The following is a 26,780-nucleotide window of genomic DNA, read 5'->3' as shown; positions in this document are numbered from 1 at the left end:
GGACTTTGTAACATTGGCGTAGTATATGTGCACATCCAAGCAGTGTGGCCTTTTGTAATTGACAGATGGAAATTTTGTCAATGTGATGACAGATGTTCTAAGTGCTGCCAAAGTTTTTGGGTATGCCACCCAGTGTACCAATAACCATTGGGACCACCACTGTAGGTTTATGCCATAATCCTTCAACTTCATTTTTCAGCTCGTGATACTTTATGATCTTCTCCAATTCTTTGTCTTCAAAGAATTCAACTCCAATTCTACTATCCCCTGGTATTGCCACATCAGTTATCCACACTTTCTTCTTTTCAACCACAGTTAAATCTGGTGTGTCTTGCACCAAGACTTTATCAGTTTGTATTCAGAATTATTATTATTATTATTATTATTATTATTATTATTATTATTTAATACCCCAAATATCAAACAAAATTGATGATGATGGTTTTTATTATTAAATTTTATTTTAAATTGGGAGATGGAAGCACTCTGGCTCCCCCAAGCACTGTATTGCGGAACCCTGCTATACATTTAAGAGTAAACTTCATTGAACACAACTTAGTTTTCCATGAAAATTATACAGTTGCACTGATAGGAACTTATTAAGTGCTTTCCTTGGGCAAATTACATTTCCCCAGGTCCAGCCTTTTATCCAAGAATCCCAGCAACTAGTCTGTCATTCCATTAAGTCACAGTAATGATATATGTAGATATTGAACTGTCTTTTGTTATAATATTCACTTAATATTTGCATTCAAATTTGTCAGATGATGGTTGTAAACATAACAACAAGAACTTGATTTCAACTGACTTAAAACCAGGTACTTAATCAACTCTGATAAAAAGAAAAGCATTCACTTTTTTCATAAGAAACGTGCTCTGTTTCTGAATTTCAACTCTTACATTATTTCATATCTATTTCTTTTAACATGGACTTCTTTCTATTGTTATGAAGTCAGTGGAGCTGTGGAATAATGCCTTCTTGATGGCAGCAGTGTTTGCTGGAATTAGACAAATCAGAAATTGGTTAGTTAATTATGCAGAAGTTAATTTTAAAATTGTGTATGTGATGAGGAGAAAAGATGCAGACCTGATGTTCAAGTCTACCTGCTTGTGAATATTAAGCCTTTCCTTTTCATTACTGTATCAGTATGTGGCTTTATCTTTCATAGTTTTATAAACGAATAGGCTCACTTTCCCTCTCTCTTTGTAAGCATGGGTGTATTTAAATATTTCAATATGGTTTACAGCATTTAAAAATAATAATTTTTAAAAATACATGTTTCTTCCCCATCAAAGCGGAGCAAAAAATATTATAGTTAGAATTTAGATAGAATTAGATAGTAATACATAGATCAGACCAATTGAGATCAATGGGACTTAAGTTATGACAAGCTTAATTTCAACTGATCTCAGGAGGTCTACTTTAAATGTGACTAACTGCAATCTTCCCCTTTAGGGCATTATTATCTTGTAGTATGAAGGGGTTTGCACATCCCAATGAGGTTATGAGCTATACCATTGGGAGTGTACACTCCTAGAAGTGAACACAAATAACAGGTACATCATAGACAAAGGGTCAGACTAAATATGAGCCACTGGAAAAGAAAATGGCAAGTCAGTCCAATATTCTGTCAAGAAAACCAAATGGCATTCACAACTAGAATAACATCAATGTGATCCTGGAAGATGATAACCAATGAATTACTAGAGAAGAGCAGAGGGCAAATTAAGTAGCACTAGCTCAGGCACTTTTGGGGCTGGATTAAAACTGGAAGGACATCCAGCTGTTGATGTGGCCAGAGACAAAAGGAAAATTCATTGCTGCAAAGACATGTATATTATTGGTATGGGGAATCTCAAAACCATGAACCAAGGCAAATGATTTTGTTGGAGCAGAGAGGTCAAGACTGAACATTGAAATTCTGGGAATCACTGAACTGAAATGGACTAGAACTGGTCACATTATATCAGAGGAACAAGATCCATGAGGGATAAAAATCAGGAGGAGTCTGGTAGCACCTTTTCTGATTAACAATTACATTAAAAGGCATAAGCTTTCATAAGCTGCATGGAATGATTAAACTGATGTAGGATTTAAATTGGGATGAGGCAGGGGAGAATGGAGGGGAAGGCAAGTTGGTTATGCAGACGCAGGATACATGTGAAACAGCTTATAGCACTAAAAAAGACATCATACTAATTATAGGAGGCTGGAATGCTAATGTTGGAAGTAAAATAGTGAAAAAATAATAATAGGAATATTTGGCTTTAATGTACAAAATTAAATGATGATGAAGCAAAAAAAATGAAATGCAAAAGAAGGTGAAATCGCTATCTGCTCATATACTGCAATTCCTTGAAGAAACAGATAGATGGAAATTGTCCAATAAAACACTGGGATCTAGAGAAGAGAAAGAACAAATAATTATATCACAATAAGCGATGCAAAGAATGTGAGAATAACAAATGGAAAGGATTTATTGGACAAGAAATTTATTTTAAAAAATACAGAAATTGAGGGTACCCTTTAAGCAAAGATGGGCATGATAAAAGACAAAAAAGGAAAGATCTAGTGGAAAAAGATATAAAGAAGAGATGGTGTGAATATACAGAATTGTACCAAAACAAACAAACCCCAAGCTGACAATAAGCATGAAGATCTGATCACTGAACTAGAAAGAGCCTAGAACTGGAAAGTGAAGTCAGATTGGCCCTAGAAAATATTGTTAATGATAAACCTGCAGGAGAGGATGAAATACTAGCAGAACTGTTTAAAAATTTAGAAGATCATGCAGTTCAAGTGCTACATGCAATTCATAAATATAGTAGGTATGGAAAGGACAGTGGTGCTAAGAGATTTGGAATTTATATTCCAAACACAAAAAAGGCATTGCTAAAGGATGCTCAAACTACCAAGCAATTGCATTTATCGCATGTGCTAGTAAAATAATGCTCAAGATTTTGCAATCCAGAGTTCAACAATGCATGAAACAAGAACTCCAAATGTATAGGCTGGATTCAGATGAGATCACATTGCTAACATCCGATGGATAATAGAAAAGGCAAAAGAATTCCAGAAGATATCTTATTTTTGCTTTACTGAACATAAAAAGGCTTTTGCCTGCATAGAGTATAACAAATTGTGGAAAGCCTTTAAAAAATGGGTGTACAGTAAGGAACCTCAACTTGCCACTGAGGAATTTGTGTGATGACCAGGATGCAACTGCTACAGTGCAATATGAAGTAACTAAATCTTTCCAAATAGGGAAAGGAGCGTGCCAAGATTTTATACTATCAGTTCATTTATTTAATTTATATGCAGACTATATAATGAGACATGCTGGACTACAAGAAATAAAAACTAGAATTAAAATTGCTGTGAGAAACGTGTATAATTTCAAGTATGCTGTGCTATCACTTTGATAGCTGGAAGCAAGGAAGGTTTAAGAAATCTCTTGTTGGAGGTAAAAGTGCAAAAGCTGATAGGCAGAAAAGTAGTGGGCTCAAACATTCACAGGGATGGTGACTGTAGACATTAAATAAAGAGACAGCTGCTTCTTGAGGAAAAAACGATGATGGATCCAGACAAACTGTTGAAATGCAGAGACATTACTCTGATAACAACACTAAAGATTGTCAAGGCCATGTTTTTTTCCAGCTATAACACACAGTTGAGAAAAGCGGACCATCAAAAAGTTGAATGAAGAAAAATTGATGGCTTTGAATTGTGCTGGAGAATACCTCCATGAATCACAAGAAGATCAACTCATTCAGTACTAGATGAAGGAAATCTGGACTGCTTATGAAGAACATTTTATAATGGTGGTACAAATTTAAATATTTTGGATATATAATGCAAAGGCAGGAATCATTGGAGAAGGCCCAACGCTTGGAAAATTGAAGGCTGTAGAAAAAGAGGTCGACAGAGAACGAGATGGCTACATATCACTGATGACATAAACATGAGCTCACAAAAACACAAAGGAATAGTTACTGACAGAAAATGATGTTCATCAGGTTACAAACAGTACAAAGTCACAGAATGACTGAACAACAATACCAACTGCAGTCTTATGTGTACTCAAAAATAAGTCCTGTTGAATATAATAGGAATTATACCCCACTAATTACTGTATACATAGAATTGTAGTTTAAAGTCAATGCAAAGAATGTATACTAATTTTGTTAATTATTTTAAGGGAAAACTATTTTTAAGAAGTTTAAGGGTTAAGATGTTTCCAAAGTTTAAAATATTAAATGATTTAAATTATGTTTTTAAATATCTGGTTGAAGAAGAAAATATTTGCCTAATTCCTAAAAGACCATACAGCTGACACCAGGCAGGCCTTTTGGGATAAATAATTCTACAGTTAAGACAACTCTGCCAAATAAAGCCCATTCCTTCATTAAGGCAGAACATTTCTGTTTAATGATCTTAAGGGAAAACTGATATGGGTGCAGATGGGAGATGATAAACCTAATTGATGGGATTGTAACACAATGTGATCATACAAAAACAAGTTTCCCATTCCTGCTTCCCCTATGTGATTGCCATTTGTTAGTGAGATATGCATTATTTCCCTCCAGATATACTGGAATAGCAAGAGCCACAACTTCCAGCCAGCCAAAGAGTGCTGGGTAGAAATTCTCCACGACCAATTCATCTGGAGGGCACCAAATTGGGGAAAAGGTATTAGCTGCTTTCTAGAATATCTTCCATCATCTCATTTCCTTCCATATAGTCACATGAGCTGCTGAAAATAAGTGTCTGCATATTCAAAAGTGGCACTTTCTCCATATTGGGATATCAAAAACAAAGCTGCTCCCATCATCTGAGAACTGGAAAGAACAACGGAAAGAGACACTCCATATAAAGGCAAATCCTGCTTTGGGTTATTACTCTCCTCAAGCTTTAGTTTTTCTCAAAGGGTCTGTCCCTTGTTAATCTTACATTGGTTTGTTGGAAGGGAAAAAGGAAAAAGGAAATTGGGTGGAAGCTGCAAGAAAGGAGATGATGATAAAAAGCTTTCTATTTGGTTCCAGAAGAAACAGGGACTGTGGGTGTGTTTTAGCCAAATCCATTTTGGCAGTAATAAAGATAGGTTTCCTTTTTATCTTGGGGTTTTCTTTTCCCATTTCATCCATGTTACAGACAGTGTAGGAAAATACATTTGAAAAAGCAGATTAATGAAATAGCATATATTCCTATTTAGAATCAGATCCCACATTTTCTTCAAGAGCTTAAAGGATCTTACGTGAGGATTTCCATTTTATCCCCAGAACAACAACCCTGTGAGGTAGGCTGGACTGAGAGCCATTGGCTCAAAGTCAGGCAATAGTTCGGATACGCTTCAACTGGGTCTTCCCGTGCCCACCTCTTCATGCTCACATACATAACACACATAGAACATAACAACTATACATCCAAGTTAGCAAAACACAATTGTGCTATCGTATCACATGCCATGCCCAAACCAGTACACCAGAATATAGTTTAACTTGATAGACTAGTTCACACAACATGCTAAGATTATAGTGAGATGTTCACAACGCACTGGACCAACCCCAATCTAGACTAGCTTCTTGTGTGTATCCAGGCATCCTTTGGTTCTTTGCCTAATTTGTCCTTGCGGTTCACCAAACCTTTGCTTGAGGCTCACTTGAATCTGGGCAGCATTATGTGATGACTATTATGTGTATCCAACCCCTCACAAAAGGGTCAGTCACACATGCGAAAGGCTGGTTCTTGTCCATCTACAAGCAGGTATACAGACGTGGAGCCACGCCAGGCGGGAAAAGGCTCAGCGGGAAACGCGTTCACGTGTGTGATACCAAGGCGGCCACAGCAGCTACTGTGATCCCGTGTACTTTTTCTAGCGGCTACAGCCGTGCAAAAGTTGGTTGTCCTTTGAGCTTAAAGGGTGGGGGAATGTCGCCTTTCCTGCGAGGGTGCTGTGGAAAGCCCCGGGGCTCGTTTTCGAGTGAACCCGCTTTCTCTAGCCGGTGGCACCCATTTCCCCTTCTCGTTTCTCTCACCCCTCTTGTTTTTAAAAAGTGAGCTCCCCCCTCCGTCCCTTCTGTCCTGATTTACTGACACAGAGTCGTGACTTTTCACACGAGTTCTCCAGTGTTCACAACGGGGCTGGATAAAAGAAATAGCCTCTCTCGACTCCTAACCCAGCAGCAGCGCCGCAGCAACCCCGGCCCCCGCCCCGCCGCTTCGCCCCGAAGACAGCGCTGGGAAAGCGGCTTCCTTCTCCCGCTCCCTCTTTCCAGGGCTTCGCCTCGGTCCATCCCCCCCACACCCCTCCCACCGTGAATGGCCAAGGCGCGAGGCCGCCGCCACAGGAATCCTCCCACCCCCGACTCCTCAGACGCGGAGGGAGCGTTTCCAAGCGAACTTGTCCGCTCCTGGCCATGGCGCCGCCGGCTTCTAAGGCATCGCCGGTCCCCTGTGCTCGGGGCGTGGGGTTGGCCGTCTTCTTTCTGCTGCTTGCCTCGGTCGAGGGAGACGGTGAGTCTTTCTTTCGCGGCTGCTTCTCGAGCCACCTCGAGCGTCGGATGTCATGCAAGAAAAGTTGAAAGAAAATTATACTTGGATGTATGTCTATGGGGTTGGGGGAGGCGGTATTTTAAAAAAAACACTGGAATTCAGAATTTTCACGTCGTCTGAGCAGCTGGGCCGACAGTGGGAATCGATTTCGTTAAAGAAGGTGGCCGATTATTTTCCTAATACGAAGGATGTGTTTCTTTTCATTGTTTGGGGGAAATCTGTAACCTTACGAAGTAAAACCAGACCATGTTTAACGTAACGGGTCATTTTTGTCCCGACACGTTTCTGCCCACAAGTCTGTTAATTCGCATTTTTCCCGTTCTTGGTCTGAAAGCAGCAGGACATACCTGTGTGTGTGTGTGTGCACATACACTGTAGAGGCACAAATTTTGTAAGAACTCCTCACTCCCACACACATACAAATCATTAGGTAATACTACAGAGAAACAATGGTGCCGGGGAGTTTAACTTAATTTGAATATCAACATGCCCTTACGTAAGGCGGCCTTTCCCCAGTGTGCTGCCTTGCAGGTGCATTGGACTACACCTTTCATCATACACAGCCAGCATGAGAGTTGTAGTCCAGCATGTCTGGAAAGTGCCAGGTGGAGAAAGTCGATGTAAGGCTTGAATAATACAGCTAGATGTCAATTCCCTGTTCCCTGTTCTTTGCTATGCTGGAAGGGGTGTGGCAGGCTTCATCCCAGACACAGCATGTTGGCAGCCTAAGCCACACACGTGTGGCTGATTTTGATTTTTTATTTCTGCTGAGATTTGAAATAGCAAAGAGGGGGGGACAGTGAGTGGTAGTAGCAGTAGTAGCAGCCATTAATTCATTTTTCCCACTCCTGCATACCTCTTTTAATGGTCAAGGCAAGCATATTTTTAACCTTCAAACTGCCCAAGGAGTGTATTTTTTAGTAGTTGTGAAATATAGCAAGAGGGGTGATAAGGAAAGAGGGTCCCATAAAAACCAAGCAGAGATAATTAGTGAAAGCACTTCACTAGGAGGATAAGTGAATTCTGTGTTTAATTTACACATAGGTTTGGTTAAGATCTCAGTGTTCTGTTGCAGCCTTAATTTGTTTGTTTGTTTGGGAATAATTTCAAATAAAACATAATTAGAATACAAAAGTAAGGCCCAATATCCCTTAGCTGGAGAGTCCCATTGAGTTTTGAAAAGCTGGCATGCTTGGGAGTCTGCTATAATTTTTTTGACTTCCCTGAGTGTGTGTCAGTATACCACATATACTTCTACTTGATGGAATGCAGGGAAATGTGCGATGGCTTACACAGTAATTTCTAGATTAAAAATCCTAGGTTGTATAGAATAGTGTGAGCATGCTTGGGATAAAACCGGCCTATGATTATGCTTGTGGCAGATTAGTCAAAATGTGCCAAAACTAACTGGTACTGCCCCTGTTATTACCAGGGGATGTGGCATGAGTACAACAAAGGTTGGTAACCTAGTCTAAATATTCTCTGTCTTGTTAAAAAGTGTTATTAGTAAACCTCAATTAACCAAAGCCATGATGGATGACAGATGTCAATATCTGTAGGCCTATTTGGTGACAACCATGGCATATGGAAGATTGTGAATTGGAATAGAAGTGAATGGCAAAGCTAGAAACCAGGAGACTGTGAGTTCTAGACTTAGGCACAAAGCCAGCTGGGTGACCTTAGGCCAATCACTCTCTCTCAGCCCTAGGAAGGAGACAATGGCAAACCACTTCTGAAAAAAAATCTTGCCAAGAAAACTGCAGAGACTTGTCCAGACAATTGCCAGGAGTCAAAAACTGACTTGAAGGCACCCTCACAAATGGCAAATAGCATGCATTAAAGAATTAAATGAAAAAAAAAATTGTAAGGCTGTGAAACTAAAGAAAAAGGCCAAGAATATAATAGAACTAAATAAAGGGTAGATGATCTAATCTTATAGAATGGATCTTTATTTTTTTTAATTATTAATGTTTGCTTTTAACATTCTGTAAGGCAAGAAAAAAACAAAACTACAACATTCAACAATATATGTCAACATTTAATCACTAGATTTATCAAAACAAGGATCATTATTGTTAGCATAAATTATGTGATCTTTCCAGATCTGATAACAGTGTGAGTCATCCATCTGTGAAGTCTGTCTTCAAATTTTATCAGTAAGTTTTACAAAGACAGCAATTGACTGTAACTTAGCATATCAATTGTTTAATGATAAGTTATCTAAAATTTCAATTTTTGAGCAATTATGTAGCAGGAGTAAAAATAAAATAAATTCTTTCTTGTTTAATTTAGAGTTACCTCCCTCAAAAATATATAATAGCCCCAACTCTGGAACACATGTTACTTTTTGTTTAGTTATTATTCTAACTCCTTTTAATATTTCCTTCCAATAAGGCTCAACCTTTTCACAAGTCCTCCAACATTTTGATGAGTAATTATGAAATATTTCTGCTATTGTAGTTGGGGTTAAATGCCAGCAATGTAATATTTTTCACTGCATCTCCTGTATAAAAGCTGACAGAAAACCATCTGATTTCCAAGTATTTGTCACTTCATTTCTTCCATTTGTTTTCCTAAATCTGTGTCCCAAACTTACTTTAAACCTACGCAGAAGTCTCCCACCTCCAATTTTAATAATAACCCATGCGCTTTTGAGATAGTTCTTTTGGGTTGGGAAGGGTAAACAATGATTAATTTTTCAAAAGCAGTTAAACGATGAAATGCCGACACCTTTGTATCCTGCTTATTCAACAGGGATTTAAGTTATTTGAATTACCAAGACTTACTTTTGTATTTGTAACTGAATCTCTTCTTTATCACAATGGTTTATTACTGTGGAAGTCTCTTATTTTATTGCAAATGAGATCTCTCTATGACTTCAGTTGTACTAACCATTCTTGATTAAAGAATCCTGGGTATACCTTTAAAGGTGTGTGTGTTGGGGGGGTAACCCTCTATCTAGGCTGCATATCTTTTTTCCAAATTTGAAGTGTAGCTTTTATGAACATATTATTTATATTACCTATTTCTATAAAATCTTTTGGAAGAAAAAACATTTGGCTTATAGATCTATCTGCCTCCTGTTTGTTCTCTAGCTATATCAATTATTTTGTTGGATCTTCCAATATAACGGAATAATATGACTCATATGTGCTGACTGACAGTATAATTTAAAAAATGGAACTCCCCACCTCCCTATTTCTGGGTCTGTGCGTGATCTTGTATGATATTTCTATACTCGCTTAATTTTTTAGTATTGAAACAAACATTTTACTTTTTCTTTGCCATAGTGTTAATCTTTTATCTAGCACTTCTGGAAGAATTTGAAATTTTTAAAAAGTTGAAAAAAACCATTTTAACTACCACCGTTCAACTCTGTATATTTAAATGTTTTTTATTCCAGATTTTCATTGAAAAAAAAATTCCTCCACATTGGGGTAACATTTTTAAGAAATAGTTTATTTTTTTGGTGATATTAATCCTTAGATATTTGACAGATTTGTATTCCATTAGTATATTTAAATATTAGATTCCCTCTTTGTATTTTTGGAAATATATATATTTTAGAAATGGTCCTTCCATAGAATCAAAAGCTTTAAAAACATCTAATGAGCATACTGATAGAGAATTTTAAATGTAAAAGTATGAATCATCTTTAGCAATTTTCTGATGGGGCTAAATATTTTTCTTTTTGAAATGAAACCTGATTAATTGGAATGTATACTTTTTTGTATAATTAGCTTGAGTCAATTGGTTAACAATTTAGTATATCATTTGTAATCAAAATTAAGTAGGGAAATAGGGTGGTAAGCATTGGATACAGCATCCCCTCCACCAAGTTGTTTCTTTCATGGTGCTAAATGGAGGTGGAATCACCTGGTGTCCAGCTTTCCATGTCTATTCTTCTGCTGCTATGTACATAAATGTGTTACAGCTGTATTAATCAAAGGCAACTCTTTGCAACTGTTCATGCTAATTATCACTGTATCATTCCCAGAGATTCTAGGAAGTCCAGTGCTCTTGATACAGTTAGAGAGATATATAAACTAAATTCTTGCCTGTTATGTATGTCTTATTTACTCCCTACTTTCACCTTTTATCCTATGTTGCCAGTTAACTGTTTTGTTGTTTGCTGATATTTGGTAAATAAATAATGCTTATTTGTTGTTTAATAAATAAACATCAAGCTACATTTTTGGTAGCTGAACTGAATGGTGTGTATGTTTGATCTGATCTGGATACAAGGATTGACTGGGAGTGTGCTGGATACCAACTAAATTGGAAATGACCCACAGTTATTTTCCAACAGTAAGAAGATACTTTTAGTGGATCTTTACCTGGTTTACAGTTATTTTAGAATTGTGCCAGGATAAGGGAAGAAGATCACCCTGATACAGTGCATTGTTTAATGACAAAAAATCTAATATATTGTCTTTGAAAGTCTTATAGAATTCACTAATTATCCCATCTGTACCTGGATATTTTCCATTTTTAATATTTTTTAAAACCTCATCAACCTTTGAGAACAGAAAATCCAAATATTCAGCATCCATTCAGGATAACGTATCTAAATACTTAGTAATATTTTCCATTGCCAGGCTGTGACAGGTATATATCTTTCCTTTGGTTTTTAAAGCTTATTTTCTTAAAGAAAATTGCCATAACACTCAGAGTGTAACGAATATAATGATTCCACATAAAAAATGTTTACCAGTGTCAATGGTCTAATTTTAATGAGAGAAATTGCTACTTAGAAAAAAGGTCAGTGCTGAAAATACAAAAAAATTCTCCATTTTTACCACTTCTTACTTTCAAGCATTGGAGAGTATGAAATGATCTGTTAACGGCTACATCTAGAAATAAAGAAAATGTGTTTATATTTTGGAATGCATTTGTGATCTTCATATTGCAGTCAAGAGGAAGAACTTCTGCCTAGTCCAGCCCACATCCTATTAGACTGCTCAGATGTACTGCACTATACAGTAGATCCAATAAACCTTATCCAGCATCTGCAGGACATTAGAATGGGGAAGGTTGGACCATTCCCATATGAAGCTATGGAGACACCTTAATATTTAAAAGTTAACCCTAATCCTTTTAAAGTAACCCCACCATTAGTGATAGGGGGAAGTGATGGGGTAAAGACTGTGCCCTTTCATTGTGCTTTCCTGTTTATTATAAAATGTCCTTCCCATAAATATTTAATTAGTACCTGGTCCACTAAGGTTAAGGATGCTTAAATGCCTGACTTTTTAGAGTTAAAAAAAAATTTTTTTTTTTATGGACACTGTGTGTGCTTCATTTATAATGTTAATTATTTTATATCTATGAAGAATTGAAAAGCAAGATGATATTTTAAAAAGTAATGAATAATGGAATCAATATTCTCAATGTCAGATGAAATTTCATTTTGTATTTTTGAGTACTTATAATTGAGTATATATGTATAAGGAAAATAAATACATGCAAAATCAAAACATCAGCAATTCACAAACAACAGCTATCTTTTGGCTTGGAAACTTTGCTTTTTTCCCATTTTACAGAAAGAAGCTCAATCATGTATAATGCAGGTAGTCCTTGGGTTACAACGGCAATTGGGACCAGAATTTCTGTCACTAAGGAACGTGGTTGTAAAGTGCAATGTCATGTGACCACATTGCTTAGCGACGGCTATCCTGGCAGTCCCGGTTGCCCTTGTAACCCCAGGACCACATGGGTCATTAAGCGGGAAGAGGTGGGAGTCCCAGGCAAGCTGGCTGGGTGAGAGCTGCGGGTGAGAAGTATAGGTGGGGGAGTGGGTACCACAGGCGGGCACTAGGGAGCCCAGGCAGATGCTGCAGGCAAGGGGTGGGTGCTGTGGGTGGGGGTGGGGTTCGTAGGCATGTGGGCAGTTGTAGATGCAGGCCAGCCCGAATTTTGATCATGTGACCGTGGGGGTGCTGCGATGGCTGGACCTTCAAGGACTGGTTGTAATTCCGTTTTTTCAGTCCTGCCATAACTTTGAACGGTTGCTGAACAAATGGATGTAACCCAGGACTACCTATATATTGAAACAGTGTTTCAGCCTTTGCAGCCTGTATGCATATATGCACACATGCATATACAGTATATTACCATAATCTAATCTTTTAAAATGTGACAAGGTGCAACAAGCACAATGTACCTACAACTAACATGGGATTTAATTCCTAAAATAATACATGCATAGGATTACAGCTTCATGTAGTAATTCTTCCAAAACAGACAAGTACGGATACACTTTAGTAAACCTAGGTAATCTGCTGGTAACAACATCAGCTCTCAGCTTGATGGAACCTAATCAGCTATGCATTTTATACAGCTTGTTTGGTACCTCTTGCCTTGTAGGAAAGTTATTTGTCCTTGGACCCAGGAACAGCTCCCAGAATCTGGATTTAGCAATGGCTCAGCAGTTATGTGCTACTGTAGGAGCTCATTTAGCCAGCGCAGAAGAACTGAGAAGAGCTGTCAGGGATTGTTCCTTTGCTGTGTGCACCAGTGGTTGGCTAGCTGATGGCTCTATTGGGTAAGGAAAAAAGAAAATGTTTCTTAAAAAGGTAATTCAAATGATACAAACAGCCTCATCTAGGTAGCACTATTTGATACACCTCTGGCCCACTGACTGCATGTAACCACTAAACAGCTAACAGCTTTTTCTGTGGTCTACTCTGGGAGCTCGAAACTTGCTTCTCCCTGGCTCAGTTTCCTCTGTGATCCCAATGCAGCCAAAATCACTGTTTCCCACTGCCAGGAGTACCATGAAACAGTGGATTTAGCTGCATCAAATGGCTGGAAAGAAGACTTTAAAAACTGAAAGGATAAAATACTTGAAAGATGTTACATGGAAGAAGTTCAGCACTTCTTCTCTCTTATCCTAGAGTGGAGGGAAAGGGTTTATGTTACTGGACTGCAGATATTACAGAGTGTTGGGCAAAACTTCCTAACATTAATTGCAGTTATATAGTGGAGTCAGCTCATGAGTGTTATCTAGCTAGTTCAGTCTGTTTTGTGTGTACTTGTTAATATTTTTCTGTTACATCTCATAATTTGTTATTCCACATTAAATTGAATATAATATGCAATTGTTGAAATTGTACAATTGAAGATGGATAGGCAGTTACAGGAAGACCTTGGGAAGGGATGGATAGAAGGGGCCATGCTAGAAGGGAGATGCTAGGAAGATGGGGGTATATTTGGACCAATTGTTGCCTAGTTTAGATAACATCTTTAAGCCAGTTACCCAAAGAAATGATGACCCTCCTTCATGGGATATGTTCAAATCAGGACTCAGTAGCCTTCTGCCTGGGGTATTTTAACTTGGATTTCTGCACTGAACAGGGGGCTGGACTTGATGGCCTTAATGGCCCCTTCTAGCACTATTATTTTATGATTCTACCAAGGAAGGTGGTGAGTTTCTCTTCATTACATGCATTCAGAAGTCCCATCCCAAGATTCCTATCCTTCTATCATATTTCTCTTAGTCTGCTACACATAGCTATTTAGTTTGCTAAGAGGAATGCAATCCTTACTGGTGAAGAATGGTCTGAACTTTTCCAACTTATACATAATATATTTGTGGTGGGAGCACATATGTATATGTGCATGTACTTGTGCTTGTATACTGCAAACTCAGTTGGATAAACAGAAATGTCACTCACCCTGGTCTAATATCATTGCTAAGAGATTGATTATAAAGAGAGCATTTTATAATTGAAGCATAGGTGGCACCTTCTGAAATTCTGTCTATCCTTAATTAGTACAAAGTTTGGCTTCTTCCCTTGTATGTATTCTTTGATCTTCTGACATTCAACATTCTAGGCTGACATTATGGATTCTGATAAGTTGTTTTGACTTTTCCAAACAATATGGAGCATGTTTTAGGTAACATTATTCCATGTTCCATACTTCCACACAAGCTGGAACCAATTCTGATATGAAACCCCAGAGAAGCAATATGCTCTTAATTTGTACATAATCATTTAGATCCAATACTACAAGAAGGCAAAATATTGTTGTGTACTTATTGCACTAATATTGCAAAATTCTTACTTTTGCTGTAATTTACATCTCAGTTGCACTGTCAGTATCACTGAGGAGAATGTCTTTTTCAAATAGCCATCTCCTAAATATTTTGTTTCTGTCAGAACTCTGATCTGAAAGAAAAACTCCGTTGCAACATAAGTCAGTTTGCCCATTCTGTTCCATCAGTGTTTTGCTGGACCTTTAACTGTTGAATTGCATTTAAATACATTTCTTGGGAATTGAGATCTGCCAAAGAAAAGAAATATGGGGGAACCAAATGTCAAATCTTATAGGAAACTCTTCTAAATGCTGTCTGGAGAAAGTCAGGGGCAAAACAAGTCATGACAGAGTAGCTATACATATTTTATCCATGTCTGTTCTGGCTCTGTATAAAATGGGTCATCTTCTTTTTTTTCTTTTTCTTTTAAAGAAATGGGGGTTGGGAAAAGAGTAAAAACCATTGAAATTTGTTGAACACTGTTATTTGAGCAATTTCATCACAGCCTGGCTGCAGTCAGAGAAAATTAAATCAACAGTGTGTAATAAAAGATGATATGGGAGGAGATCAAATTTGCGCTCCTCTCTAGCATGCTCTTAAGCATCTAACCAATTGTTTCCCTTGCCTGATTTTCATTTTATATGTGACACCTGGATGGATACCTTTGTTAAACCTGCTAAAACCTAATTTGAACTTCATTCAGTATTATAGCATAAAATTGCAAAAGAAGCAACAGATCTCTCATGAGTAGGGTTCAGAAGCATAGGCAACAAGCCATCTATTTAATGTTCAGCATATGCACAAGCTCATGCAAACAGTTTGAAGAAGCCCAGTGTCTCTACCATAGCAATCATATGTGATGTAAGGCAAATAATGGGAAAACTTGCCATTATTTGCGTAAGAGATATTGAGATGAGAAACATATGAAACATGGAACAATTAGGAAAACCACAGACATATCAAATGCTAAATCAGATAAAATCTAACAGTACTTTTAAAAATGTGGATTTGAACCATGTGCAACAGAACCACAATGGCCTTGGATTGTTTTCTGATGTCTTCACAAGATGAACCAAAGTGGCCTCCGATTAAAATTCCCATCAGCACTTTATCATTAGTAATTAACATGTCATATATCCTCAGCATGATGGCACTAATTTAAGTCAGAAAAGATCCTAAAATAAGCAAACAGAAATAACCAAGTTATTATTGGTTAAATGGTTAAAAAATTACTTGTTTGACTTACTTTTCATCTCAATTAAGTATTGATAGAATTTTTGCATGATGGAGTTAAATGGAATAATACCATTTTGGTGATTAATTTGTTAATGGGAAATGAAATTTCTATCCAACTCATTAGGACAGTTATTTGCATTGGTCAGTTACAGATTAGACTAAAAGTATATAGGTCATTGCATTATTAAAATCAAATAGTTTGCTAGAAACTATTCTAGGAAACATTTATTTATTTGACTTTATATTCTGCCAAGGACAATAATAAACTTTTTTGCTTTTTGGAACACCAGTCTTTTCCCCCTGCAGTGTTATAAGCTGTATATCTGCTTTTGATTTATTTATAAGATTGATGACAAAATAATAACTATGAAACACCACCCTGACTTCCTTTCTACAATTCTAGAGATTTGTTTGAATGTTCAGTATGGCAAATAAGTCCTGTTTTCTTCCAATAGCTATGTAGTTTATGAATTCAGCTGCTAAATGTTAAAAATGAAAAGAAGAAATGGTGTTTAAATTGTAATCAAAAAAAGATAGAGAGATCTAAAGGGAAAATAGTTCCAACAGCACTCTGAAAAATTTCACTTGGTCGACAGGTCTCCCTCCCACTAAAACACCAAAGACATCAGCCCAATATACATAGTGATCTCTTTCCACATTCTTACTAAATTCTTGCTGATGCATTTATTTCTTACTATATGTTTAAAATGTCACCCACATGGCAAAATCCTATGGTGTCTGATATACATATACACCTCCCTGAAGAATGGGGACAATACCCTGGCAAGGAAAAATGGATCCACGCATTTCAACTTAGGAGAAATGCCTTAATAAGTGATTTTTATGATTTACAACATTAAACTGTGTTTATGTTATCACATGTATATACATTGGAAACCTGCTTAAAAACATTTACTGGATCAAAAGCAAAACCTAGTATCAGATTTTAACACATGTAGGAGAGCAAATGCTGTAAAATGGACATCTTTTGTTTACCTTTGTTTAAGTAGAAGACCTTGTACATATGTTACACTTCTAGACTAATCACACAGAGGATCATATTAGCACACAATTCAATTTGTGAAGAATTTCTTCTGAGCCTACTTTGGACACGGCAAAGCACAAATGAGACAAAAAATCTTCAATATTTGACATTTTGGTCTAAAAGGCAACAGTAAAGGCTTTTTTTGTGTACATTTTTTTTTGCATTTTTTGAACAAGATAATTTTTTGTTACACATTTAATTATCTTTTTGTCTTATTTCACTGTTTTAGGACAACTGTATGCAACAGAACAGGCATCAAGCCACAGAGCATGAAAGTTATTGAAGTTCACCTTGAAATGGATCCTTTGCCTGGTGGCAGATATGATGCTTTTTGTGTGAAGGTTGAAGGTCAGCATTGATATACTACCTCTTCAGGTGCTATGATACCCTAGATTAGAGATGTTTCTTTTCCTTTTTAAAAGATTGCTAACCAGGCAGTAGCAGGAAAAAAACCCTTTGGATGGAGAGAGATGAAAATCTAATGATAAACCACATTCTTTTTAGAATCCTTATAGTGTTCATTTAAAAAAAGAAAGGGTATTTATTTGAAATCATGAGAGTGCTTGATCATAGTGCTGTGATAAAGGTACCTCCTCACTCTTGAACTACCTTCCTCACACCTCTAAATTTGATTTAGAATGCATGTTTGAACAGAGGGTAGTGTACTTTTATTTTAGGAAGGGAACATGCTTTCAGTCAGTGATGATGCAGAGCATGCTCAACATAGGCAAGATGGGGTCATGGCATCACGATCCAAGCTCCATTTGTACATTGCACTAATGTACAAAGGGATGGGGCTTTAATCACTATGCAGTAGTGCCATATGGTCTATTTTGACAACCCCTTGTGGATGCCGTGATTGAAAGCATGGATTTCAACCAAAAAATAAGGCAGAAATTTTGAATAAAGATAGATTCTTCCAGATGCTATCATCAGTTCTCCAAGATGAACTGCTGCTGCTGCTGCTTGTGGAAGCAGTCATCCAATACATCTGAACAGAAAAGAATGGCTTGGGAAAGGTGGTCTTATTTCAAGAACAGAAGCAACTATAATCTTACATGAATTTGTTTCCTTTTCACCCTCTTCTTAATCTCAGGCCGGCCATGTGGGGATCCTCCATCCTTCCCTCATGCCATTCTTCATGATCACACTGGGTTTGAAATGGGAGATGAACTGCATTATGTCTGTGCCCATGGATATGTTATGAGTAACAAAGACATGGCTTTTACTTTGCTGTGTCACACCTGTGGGGAATGGTTTGGTCAAGTCCAGGCTTGTGTCAAAGGTGAGCCCATAGAGATTTTTCAGTCTCTGTTTATAACATCAGTATTTCTTCCTGTACAGGTAGATTTTCTCTTTCTGATATTGTCAGGGCTTTGGGGAAGGAGGTTTGGATTCTTTTGACCAGAAAAATATTCTACCTGACACTGGATTTGAATGGCACAACAAGCTCCAAGTTCCTTCCCCTCTTCTTTGAGGATCAGTGTGGCAAACCATTTGTCTGTGGGTTTCTTTGAGATTGCCATGTCTGAATCACTTTTCTTTTGATGGGACAAGAAACCATGGGTCCTCTCCCTGACTTATTCCAGCCAGAAGAAGGCATTGTGTAACATTCAGATGACGTAGCAACCTCAAAACAAGCAACAGCCAGAGGGTTTTAATTAGGACTGAGTATAGCACTCATAGCATGCCTGAGAACTCTGGGAGTTTTAGTCCCAACAAATCCAGAAAATTCTGGTTTGGGGAGGCAAATGTATTGATCTTGCTTCTTGCTTTCCTGACTAGCAGCAGCTCTATTTGCAAAGCTAGGAAGCCCATGGACCTTTCAGATGTTATTGGACATCATTCCTAACCATGATCCCTGATTGTTGGGGTTGATTTAGGAACTGAAATCCCAACAAGTCTTTCCCAGCCATGCCATCTGAGACTTTTTGGCCTAAAACCTATGACTTAAATTAACGCTTTTGGGCCCATAAGTTGAAATCATGATGATATAGGAAATATTGTTAAAATCTGAGTGGCTTCCAGGAGGGGAGACGCTTTGTGCTTAAGGCTGCAATGCCCTGTAGCAGACAGTAAAGAGGAGGCATTGTGTTTTTCCACAGCATAGTTTTTCAAGTTAAATGCTTCAGGTGTCACAAACTGTGAAGCTTGGAACCCAGGTTTTTGGAACTTTTTCCTTGAAATAGAACCATAAAAGGCTATCCTGAATATTTTTATATTTGGTATCAGAGGATATTTTAAAAGGGGACATAAGGAATACATAAAACTGATCCTGAATATTATGTTCACAGGGTACCAGAGAATGTGCCAGCAAGGCCTGAATTATGTAACAGCATGATTCCTTTTGTTACTGCTTTCAAAGGAGCATTAGACTCATGCTCACAAATAACCTGCCTTGGTAAGAGGCACAGAATACCTCCTTTCGGGCATCTTGGCAGGTGGCTAAATCAGCTGTTCTAAGCACCCACCTAGACTTGTCCATTCTGGCTCCACCACATGTAAAGGAGACTGATTGAGGGTTGCTTTTCCCACTGCCAGGTAGTACTTGGTGGGAAGGGAAGCAAAGCCAGGAGATTCCACCAATTGCTTTCCTTAACTTATTCCACATTAAAATTGTAAGGGCAGCACCTCTTGCCAGCCTCATTAATGAGGGACCGGCAGTGAGAGCAGCACAGTTTATTTCATCATACTTCTCTGTTAGCTCGTGGACTTGAGGATAGTACATTAATGCTGTCTGAAACACATATCTTCATAACCTGAGTTAGTGAGGATATAATAGACTTTCCGTGAGTCAAATTAGGCATGATAGAAATAGAGCCATATTATACGTATTTTTTTCTTATTTTATTGTGAAGTGAATTTGGAATCCAGTCAGCATTTAAAGAGATTAACCTATTTATTAAAGACAGATTACTACAGATGAAGCTTTTTAGCCTGATGCCATCCCAGTATGTTGAACTGTAATTTTCATCATCCCCAATCAACAAGGCTGTTGAAGAGTAAACTGGTAGTACTTTTCTGATGGAAATCCTTTGGCTTGGTTCATAAATCCTTTGTCTCTCTGTTATATTCAGTATCTTCTTCTTCTTGTCTGTGTTCACACTTCGTGTTCAAGTCAGAGGTAGACAACCTATTTCTTCCTACCCTATTTGCACCATGCCTTTTGAGATTTTCTGAAAGCAAAACTGAAAAATATAATTTCTCTGTGTTTTGAGGGTGGAATAGTTACCTTAGTATAGTCTGTTTTTTTCTGATTTAGGGAAAGTTTAAAAAATATAAAGAAACCACATTACAGTTTAATGTGACATAGAAGCCTATCTGTATGAGAGGAATTTCATAAATTGCACCATAAAATTGATACCACCTGGCTGTTGTTAGAATAAACTTGCTGTTCCTGTTTTTTTTAAAAAAACTTGCATGTACTGTTATGCTCATTGACATACCCAGACTTCATATAGATATGAATCTCTGAGTTTCAAGTTTTAAAAATCTAGAAGCCATAGTTTAGAATAAAATGAGAACAATTCTTAATGATTTAAAACTTTGGCATGTGTTTCTAAAGATGATTTTGAAACCCTGGACTGACAATGTAATACTAGGTATATCTACTCCAAAACAAGTCTCATTGCATGCAATGGACTTGGAAAAAAGTGTATAGGATCACAGCCTTGTCATCTTTAAGGCATAAACCTTCTTTATTAAGCTTGATCTCTAGAGGTATTTGATTATTATTTAGAATGTTTTTTAGTTTCTTTTGATTTCTTTTGAAATTTCTGATTTCTGATCAAAGCAGAACACAGTTACCAAATAAATATGTAAGTTGTATATGTTTTAGCAGTTCTTTTCTTCCTTCTCTGTCCACAGTAATTCATTATTATGGTAAACTGATATATTCTTACCCATCCAGTTTTGATGAAATACAAAGGAAGGCTAATTAATGTGACGATATACAAGATTGAAAACTGTATGAAGCAAGAAAAAATCCATGTAGAAAAGTTATTGATGCTTGACTGTAGATATAAAGGCACTACAGTCTCTCATCCCTGCTATAAAGTAAATTCTTGATACTGCGTGGTGTAAGAAAAGAAGGCTTTCTCACACTCAGTTGTTAAATTTTAATTGCAAAGTGATGTTGAAGGGGAGACATCAGTAGGGTTATCTGGGGATTTGGATTCAACCCCCAAAGGAGATCATATTTATTAAGAAAGACTATGTTAGCCATTTCTGACTTCAAGAGGGCTAATACTCTTTTCAGTTTATATAATTATGAAAACAAGTTTTAGATTAATATCCTGTTTTCTGCTATGGATATATGCAACTTCAAAATAGTAGGCACAGTCTTTATATCAGTGTCAATTTTGCCTTCAGTAGAAGCAAACTAACATATGCTAGCTAGGAGCTGATGTCAAAAAGCCAAAGTTTATTACTGATTGTTACTGATACCAAAGATTATTCCTAAGAAAAATAAAAGTAACCTCACCAAAATGGCATGGGAGAATAGTCTTTCAGACATCATAATTTTGATAAGTCTTCCTTTGCATTCCTCTCCCATTCTCTTAGTGTATTAAACTGTTCAATAACTAAAGACCAAAACTGACAGGATATTTTAGAATTTCCTAGTCAACATCTCATTATTTTTTTTAAAGAAGTATCAGACAGCTAAAAAGTTATTTCTGGCAGAACTTTCTGTCTTCTTCAGGGGAAAGAATCAGAGCAGCCATAATAAAACCAAGACAAGTAAAAGAGAACCAGTTTTATAGAATTTGGAAAGGAATGAAAATGCGCACTAACTGACATTGTTCAAGAAATGAAATTGTTCAGCTTGGAGACTGAGTGGGACTTGCTTGCAATAAAATATACAATCTCACTCATTGATTTTTTTAAAAAGCTACACTATAATAATTCTGTTTTGGGTTATTCAAGTGTATTAAACTGTAACTGCAAAGCTCATTATAAATTCTACTCTGATTTGACTTCCCAAATTATACAAAAAATTGTACCATGTTTACCCAAATTTGATGAAAAAAAATGGTACAATTTTTTAAAAATGGACTTCTGCAACCTAATGCCCTTTAAAAGTCTATAAAAACGGTCTACAACTTCCATCACCAACAAGGAGTGTGGGCACTAATTCAACATATCTAGAGAGCACCAAGCTACTTTAATACATGATTTAACTAGAAAAAACAAGTATGAAACATCTCTATAGAATTTTGATTTTTATTTGTTTAGTGTCTGTGGAAAAAGTGTTTGGTGCTGAAGTATTGATGCAACAATGTTGTAGGATGATATTGAAGGAGATTACATCATTTAAGAAGGCAGTGCTTCTTAACCAGTAAACCAGTAAATCATAACTTGAGACATACTTTTGTACCCACAAAAAGTGGCATTATATTCTGTCTTTAAACCATGTTACTAGCTAGCAGTTCAGACATCTGCCAACCAAATTTTTTTTATGGACTGCAGTGCAAGTAAGTTATTGCCACATTAGATCAGAGATCTGTCTACTCCAGCGATTTATTTCCCATAGCAATCAGCCAGATTTCTTTAGTAAGTTTAGTTGGAGGATGCCTTACCCAAGGCATTTTTCAATTTACTGCAATGAAACTCAATGTTTCATTGATGTTTAGAAGAGTGTGTGTGTGTATGTGTATATTTATGTGTGTGTGTGTGTGTATACACACACACACACACATATACATGCATGCATGCATGCATGCATGCATGCATGCATATATAATCTGTAGTACAAACCGCTCCATACAGACTCTACCTACATTTCTTCCATATGGTGCTCAGCAGGAACTGGAAAAGAAAAAGACTCAACCTGCCAGCTTTCTAGGAAAGGAACAAATTTATTCGTGCCCTCCTCCTCCTTTAAGAGATGACAGGAGACTATAAGAGAAGAAGCAAGATGGTTTCATAGTTAGGCATGGTCTTGCATTTTGGCCTGTGTATCTTCAGATAAGATAACATAAATGTAAGCAATAGCCATCATGTATTTCTAGAGGATTCAAATCAATGGTACCAATATGAAGGGGAAGAAACCCCCCTCCAAATTATATGTTCAATGGGGAAGTCCTCACTTTGGCAGCAGTAACTTTTACATGTTATATGGTAACTGTCTGGATGAGTAGCAATATCAGCTGGAAAAAAAGTTAACATAGGCCTAGCCTAAGATTATACCCCCAAAAAAGAGGGATTCAAAACATGTAATTTCTGATAAACACATTACAGACCTCTGTAAGACTAGTGATTTATGTCTGGCATAGATTTGGTTGATTTTACTTAAGAGGCCTCTTTGGTCCCAAAACCATTGTCCAATTTGGCAATTAAAAGAATTACAGAAAGGTGCTGCCTAAATAAATATTGAGAGAAATAAGATATGTCTCATAAAATAGAGAAATCTTACAAATTAAATTAATCATGACAGAGGCAGCTTTTTGTCTGCATTGCCTGTTAATTCACTTGATCTGGTTGGTTTAATGTAAGAACAGTGGATCTTTGCTACAGTTATAATTAAAATAATAAATTTCTGTACAATTCCAGCATAGCTTGGCTATGTAGACAATCTACTTAACAGATTTTCACAGAACAGTCTCCCTTATTGATTATATTTCTGGGAGACATAGCAACAACAGTGCTTTACTTTATGGCAGCAAGCTGGTGAACCCAACAATACATGCCACTTTTAAGAAATGGTGTCTAAACCACCTTCCCCCCCCCCCTTATCATCATCATTTACTTTTCAGATGAAACTGAGAGACATATTGATTATGAAGATAATTTTCCTGATGACCGATCCATGCCTATTGAGGAACATATCAAGAAGGAAGAGGAAAAGGAACATAAACCGGAGCAAATTTCAGAGGATGGCAACAAGACTGAACCTGCTGATGGCAATAACCACATTGGTGAGAAAACTGTGTACAGTGAACAGGGCAACAGAATGATATACAAAAGTGAGGACTTCCTCATTGAACCCATCATTGTGAGTAATGATACAAAAGCAACAAAAAGCATAGATTCTAATGCAAATGATTCCTGGCTTGACGGTTACCCTGTTACTCAAGAAGCAGTTGAAGCACAGGAAGAGAAAGCAGATAAAATGGTTGAATCTATGGGGACAGAAAATATCACTACTAATCCACCAAATTTTGTAGGAGTTAGAAAAACAAGTACCAGCAGCCTAGAAAAGGATTTTACACAGACTGGAACAGTTCCATCAAGGACACGTGATAAGGTCAAAAAAATACCAGTAATGCTGTTGCCAACAATTGGTCTAGAGAATGTGAACATAAGCAAAGATTCTGATGATGTCCTCAGTTATGACCTAACAAGACCAATGGAACTCGCATCTGTAACTACAGTGACTACCTTGAATTTGGCCACCTGGGAAACTTCTACAATGTTCCAGCTTGTTGATCACATTCTATTGCCAGAGGAAGACGAAACCATGGTTTCCCTAATGCAAACTATTACTACTGCAGCTTCTCAAAATGCATCTACTGATACAATAACAGATGATGAGACAGAAGCTCTGACCTATGGACTAGATGGAAAGCATATAACCACTTTTGAACCATGTACAGGAGTAGATTGTTCCAGCGTAGATAAAGGCCTTATGATAGCTATTGGGATAACAGCTGTCTGCTTGCTTTTACTTGCCACACTTTTGGCAGCCTGGTGCTTCAAGAAGAGGCAGCAGAAGATCTCTGTGTATAAACTAAATGGAAAAGATTATACTAGGTACCAGTTGCAACAAATTGAAATGCAGAAGATTTAGTTGGCAGTCTATGCTGTTTGGAAGGAGTGGAATAGTACAAAAAAAGAAACTGTATGAGAAACAGATTTTATTGTCCACTTGTTCAGAAAATAAGGTAAAAAAACTGTGTGCACATCAGCAGGACTTGAAGTTATCACATACTCATTTAGCTACTTGTTTTAACCCAACTTTTTGAACTTTTCCAGACTAATTAAGGGAACCCTATTTTATCAATTGATGACTGTAACTTTCTGATGTGTGTGATGTGAAAACTCATCAACAGGCTAACTTGACAACTGCCACCCTTCACTACTGTGTGCATTGGATTTCTATAGACCAGAATGGATTTCCAACAAAGACTAAACAATATCTGGTTTTTCATCTATCCATAAAAGCAATTTTCACTTCTGTTGGTTAAAAACTACAGTAATGACAGGTTTCAAAGTAGCTTAGTAAAGCAGAAAAAAAAATCTCTGTGTGAGGTGGAAATTATTTGTTTACATCTTTTTTCCAAAGCAAGGATAAAATAACATGGGTAGTAATTGCTTGCATGTTTCACTGAACTATTGAAGTGCTAACCTTCAGGAGTTGTTTCCTCATTGCCCTTCTTCGTTTCAGTGGATTTGATCTGGAACAATTCTACCCTTCTACTGATAATTTCAGGGTGGGGAGGGGATCATCCCAGATTCATCACCATTTGTTAGCTAGAAAAAAATGCACATTTTGCATTTTACTTATTGTTGTTTTCTGCCTAGAAAGAAGTATCTTTTTATATTGTTGTGAAAGTGGGATTTTATTTGAATGGACTTGAATTAACAAGATAGTACTAATTAACCTTTAGAAATACACCAACATTTTCATTATTTCACCCAACCATTTTGGGGACTATACTTAAAAAGGTGAAAATCACCATTCAGAACTCTGCTTGAAACACCAACAGTCTTTTTCTAGTATAATGCCCTCATTGGGCTAAATCCAAATCTAAAATCAATGGATCTTTAGTTAATTATCAGGACTGTGTGCAATGATTTAGAAGTGCTTTGGACCTCACTCAAGCAAGCATCTCTCTGCTATTCATTAAAACACTCTACCTTTTTCAGCTTCCATGCAAGCCTGAAAAAAAATGTCATTGCTTTCAGAAATCCACTTGTTAAAGTTAATGCAACTCTTAAAACAGCTACAACTCTTTTCAGGCGCATGCAGAAGCCTGAAAATTGCTTTAAAACTTAGCTCAGAAGTATTGTGTTTGCACAAGTTTTGAAGCACTTTTCTCAAAATATATTGGAAATGTGCACAGCCTTAATAATTATACAACTTAAATCTGCTGAATTCAGTGACTATATTTTAGCTGTGACTAAATTTTCATTAGAATTCTTTGGTGTTAATCTTATTAATTATGCTGGCAATAATACAGACTTTCTAGAGGTGCATTTGAGATTGGTTGAAGTGAAAACTTTTATTCTCAGGTTAACTCAGGGTTGATTTAGATTAGATCTGCTGTAGATGGATGAACATTTCACACCACAGCAGCTTGTGGATGGCTTTGCAAGTTATTTACTTTGCTCAAGACACTCCTTTTCTTGACATTTATGTTTTCATATAACATAATAGTAAGGTTTCTGTAAAATGGTCAAGATGAGGCCATCTTATGGATGTCATTGTTGTGCATATATGGCATTGTGCATGTTGTATATGAATGCACATAAAGGACAACTGTGTTTTAAGTGTGGTAAAGATACAGCCAAACCTGCCCATTAGCCATTATATTATGGAAAATACTTTTTCTTAAGTGTTTGTTTCTACTATTAGAAAAGGAGCTGTATCTGTATAATATTGAAATAAAAAATAAAATCTAGAATAAATCAACTGTCCATGAACATTATTCTGCAATGGCTTTGCAAAATCCATTGTATGGGAGTTAATTTAAAATGTGCATTTTATATTGGGAACTCTGCATGTTCTCAAGTCCATACACTGAACTGCTGGGTTTGGGTCTACTCTTTAATATCTGCATGGAAATAATCCACATGCATTTAAAAAGCATGGCCTGAAGTCCAAGCAAGATATGCCTGAATAGGAACTATGATACTGGAAGAAAAAACACGGTAAAAAGCCTTGCTAGCCAGGTTATGAGCAGCAA

The 26,780-nt window shown here is 37.0% G+C and overlaps 1 protein-coding gene across 2 annotated transcripts; it reads left to right on the top strand.

Annotated features, from left to right (window-relative positions):
* The first annotated feature begins 6,262 nt into the window (after positions 1-6,262).
* On the top strand, positions 6,263-26,445 carry SUSD5 (sushi domain containing 5). Of its 2 annotated transcripts, XM_007426276.4 has the most exons (5): positions 6,263-6,514; positions 12,920-13,097; positions 17,102-17,220; positions 17,969-18,157; positions 23,628-26,445. In XM_007426276.4, the coding sequence occupies exons 1-5, from the start codon at positions 6,418-6,420 to the stop codon at positions 24,659-24,661; spliced, it is 1,617 nt and encodes a 538-aa protein (XP_007426338.1). In that variant the 5' UTR covers positions 6,263-6,417; the 3' UTR covers positions 24,662-26,445. The 2 variants fall into 2 exon arrangements, with proteins under 2 accessions (XP_007426338.1, XP_088006707.1); XM_088150581.1 differs by lacking the exon at positions 17,969-18,157.
* The last annotated feature ends 335 nt before the right edge of the window (positions 26,446-26,780 follow it).

Source organism: Python bivittatus, unplaced genomic scaffold (genome assembly GCF_059951505.1).
Source record: "Python bivittatus isolate LINGU-HERP-01145 unplaced genomic scaffold, Pbiv_v1 ctg000610_np1212, whole genome shotgun sequence".
In the NCBI taxonomy this organism is placed as follows: Eukaryota; Metazoa; Chordata; class Lepidosauria; order Squamata; family Pythonidae; genus Python; species Python bivittatus.
Note: the sequence above shows the minus strand (reverse complement) of the source record. Positions and strands in the feature narration are given on the sequence as shown.

Coding starts and splice junctions, on each gene's coding strand:
- SUSD5 (XM_007426276.4), top strand. CDS start 6,418: ATGGCGCCGCCGGCTTCTAAGGCATCGCCGGTCCCCTGTGCTCGGGGC. Junction 17,221..17,968: donor TTTTTGTGTGAAGGTTGAAG/GTCAGCATTGAT, acceptor TCTTAATCTCAG/GCCGGCCATGTGGGGATCCT. Junction 18,158..23,627: donor AGTCCAGGCTTGTGTCAAAG/GTGAGCCCATAG, acceptor TTTACTTTTCAG/ATGAAACTGAGAGACATATT.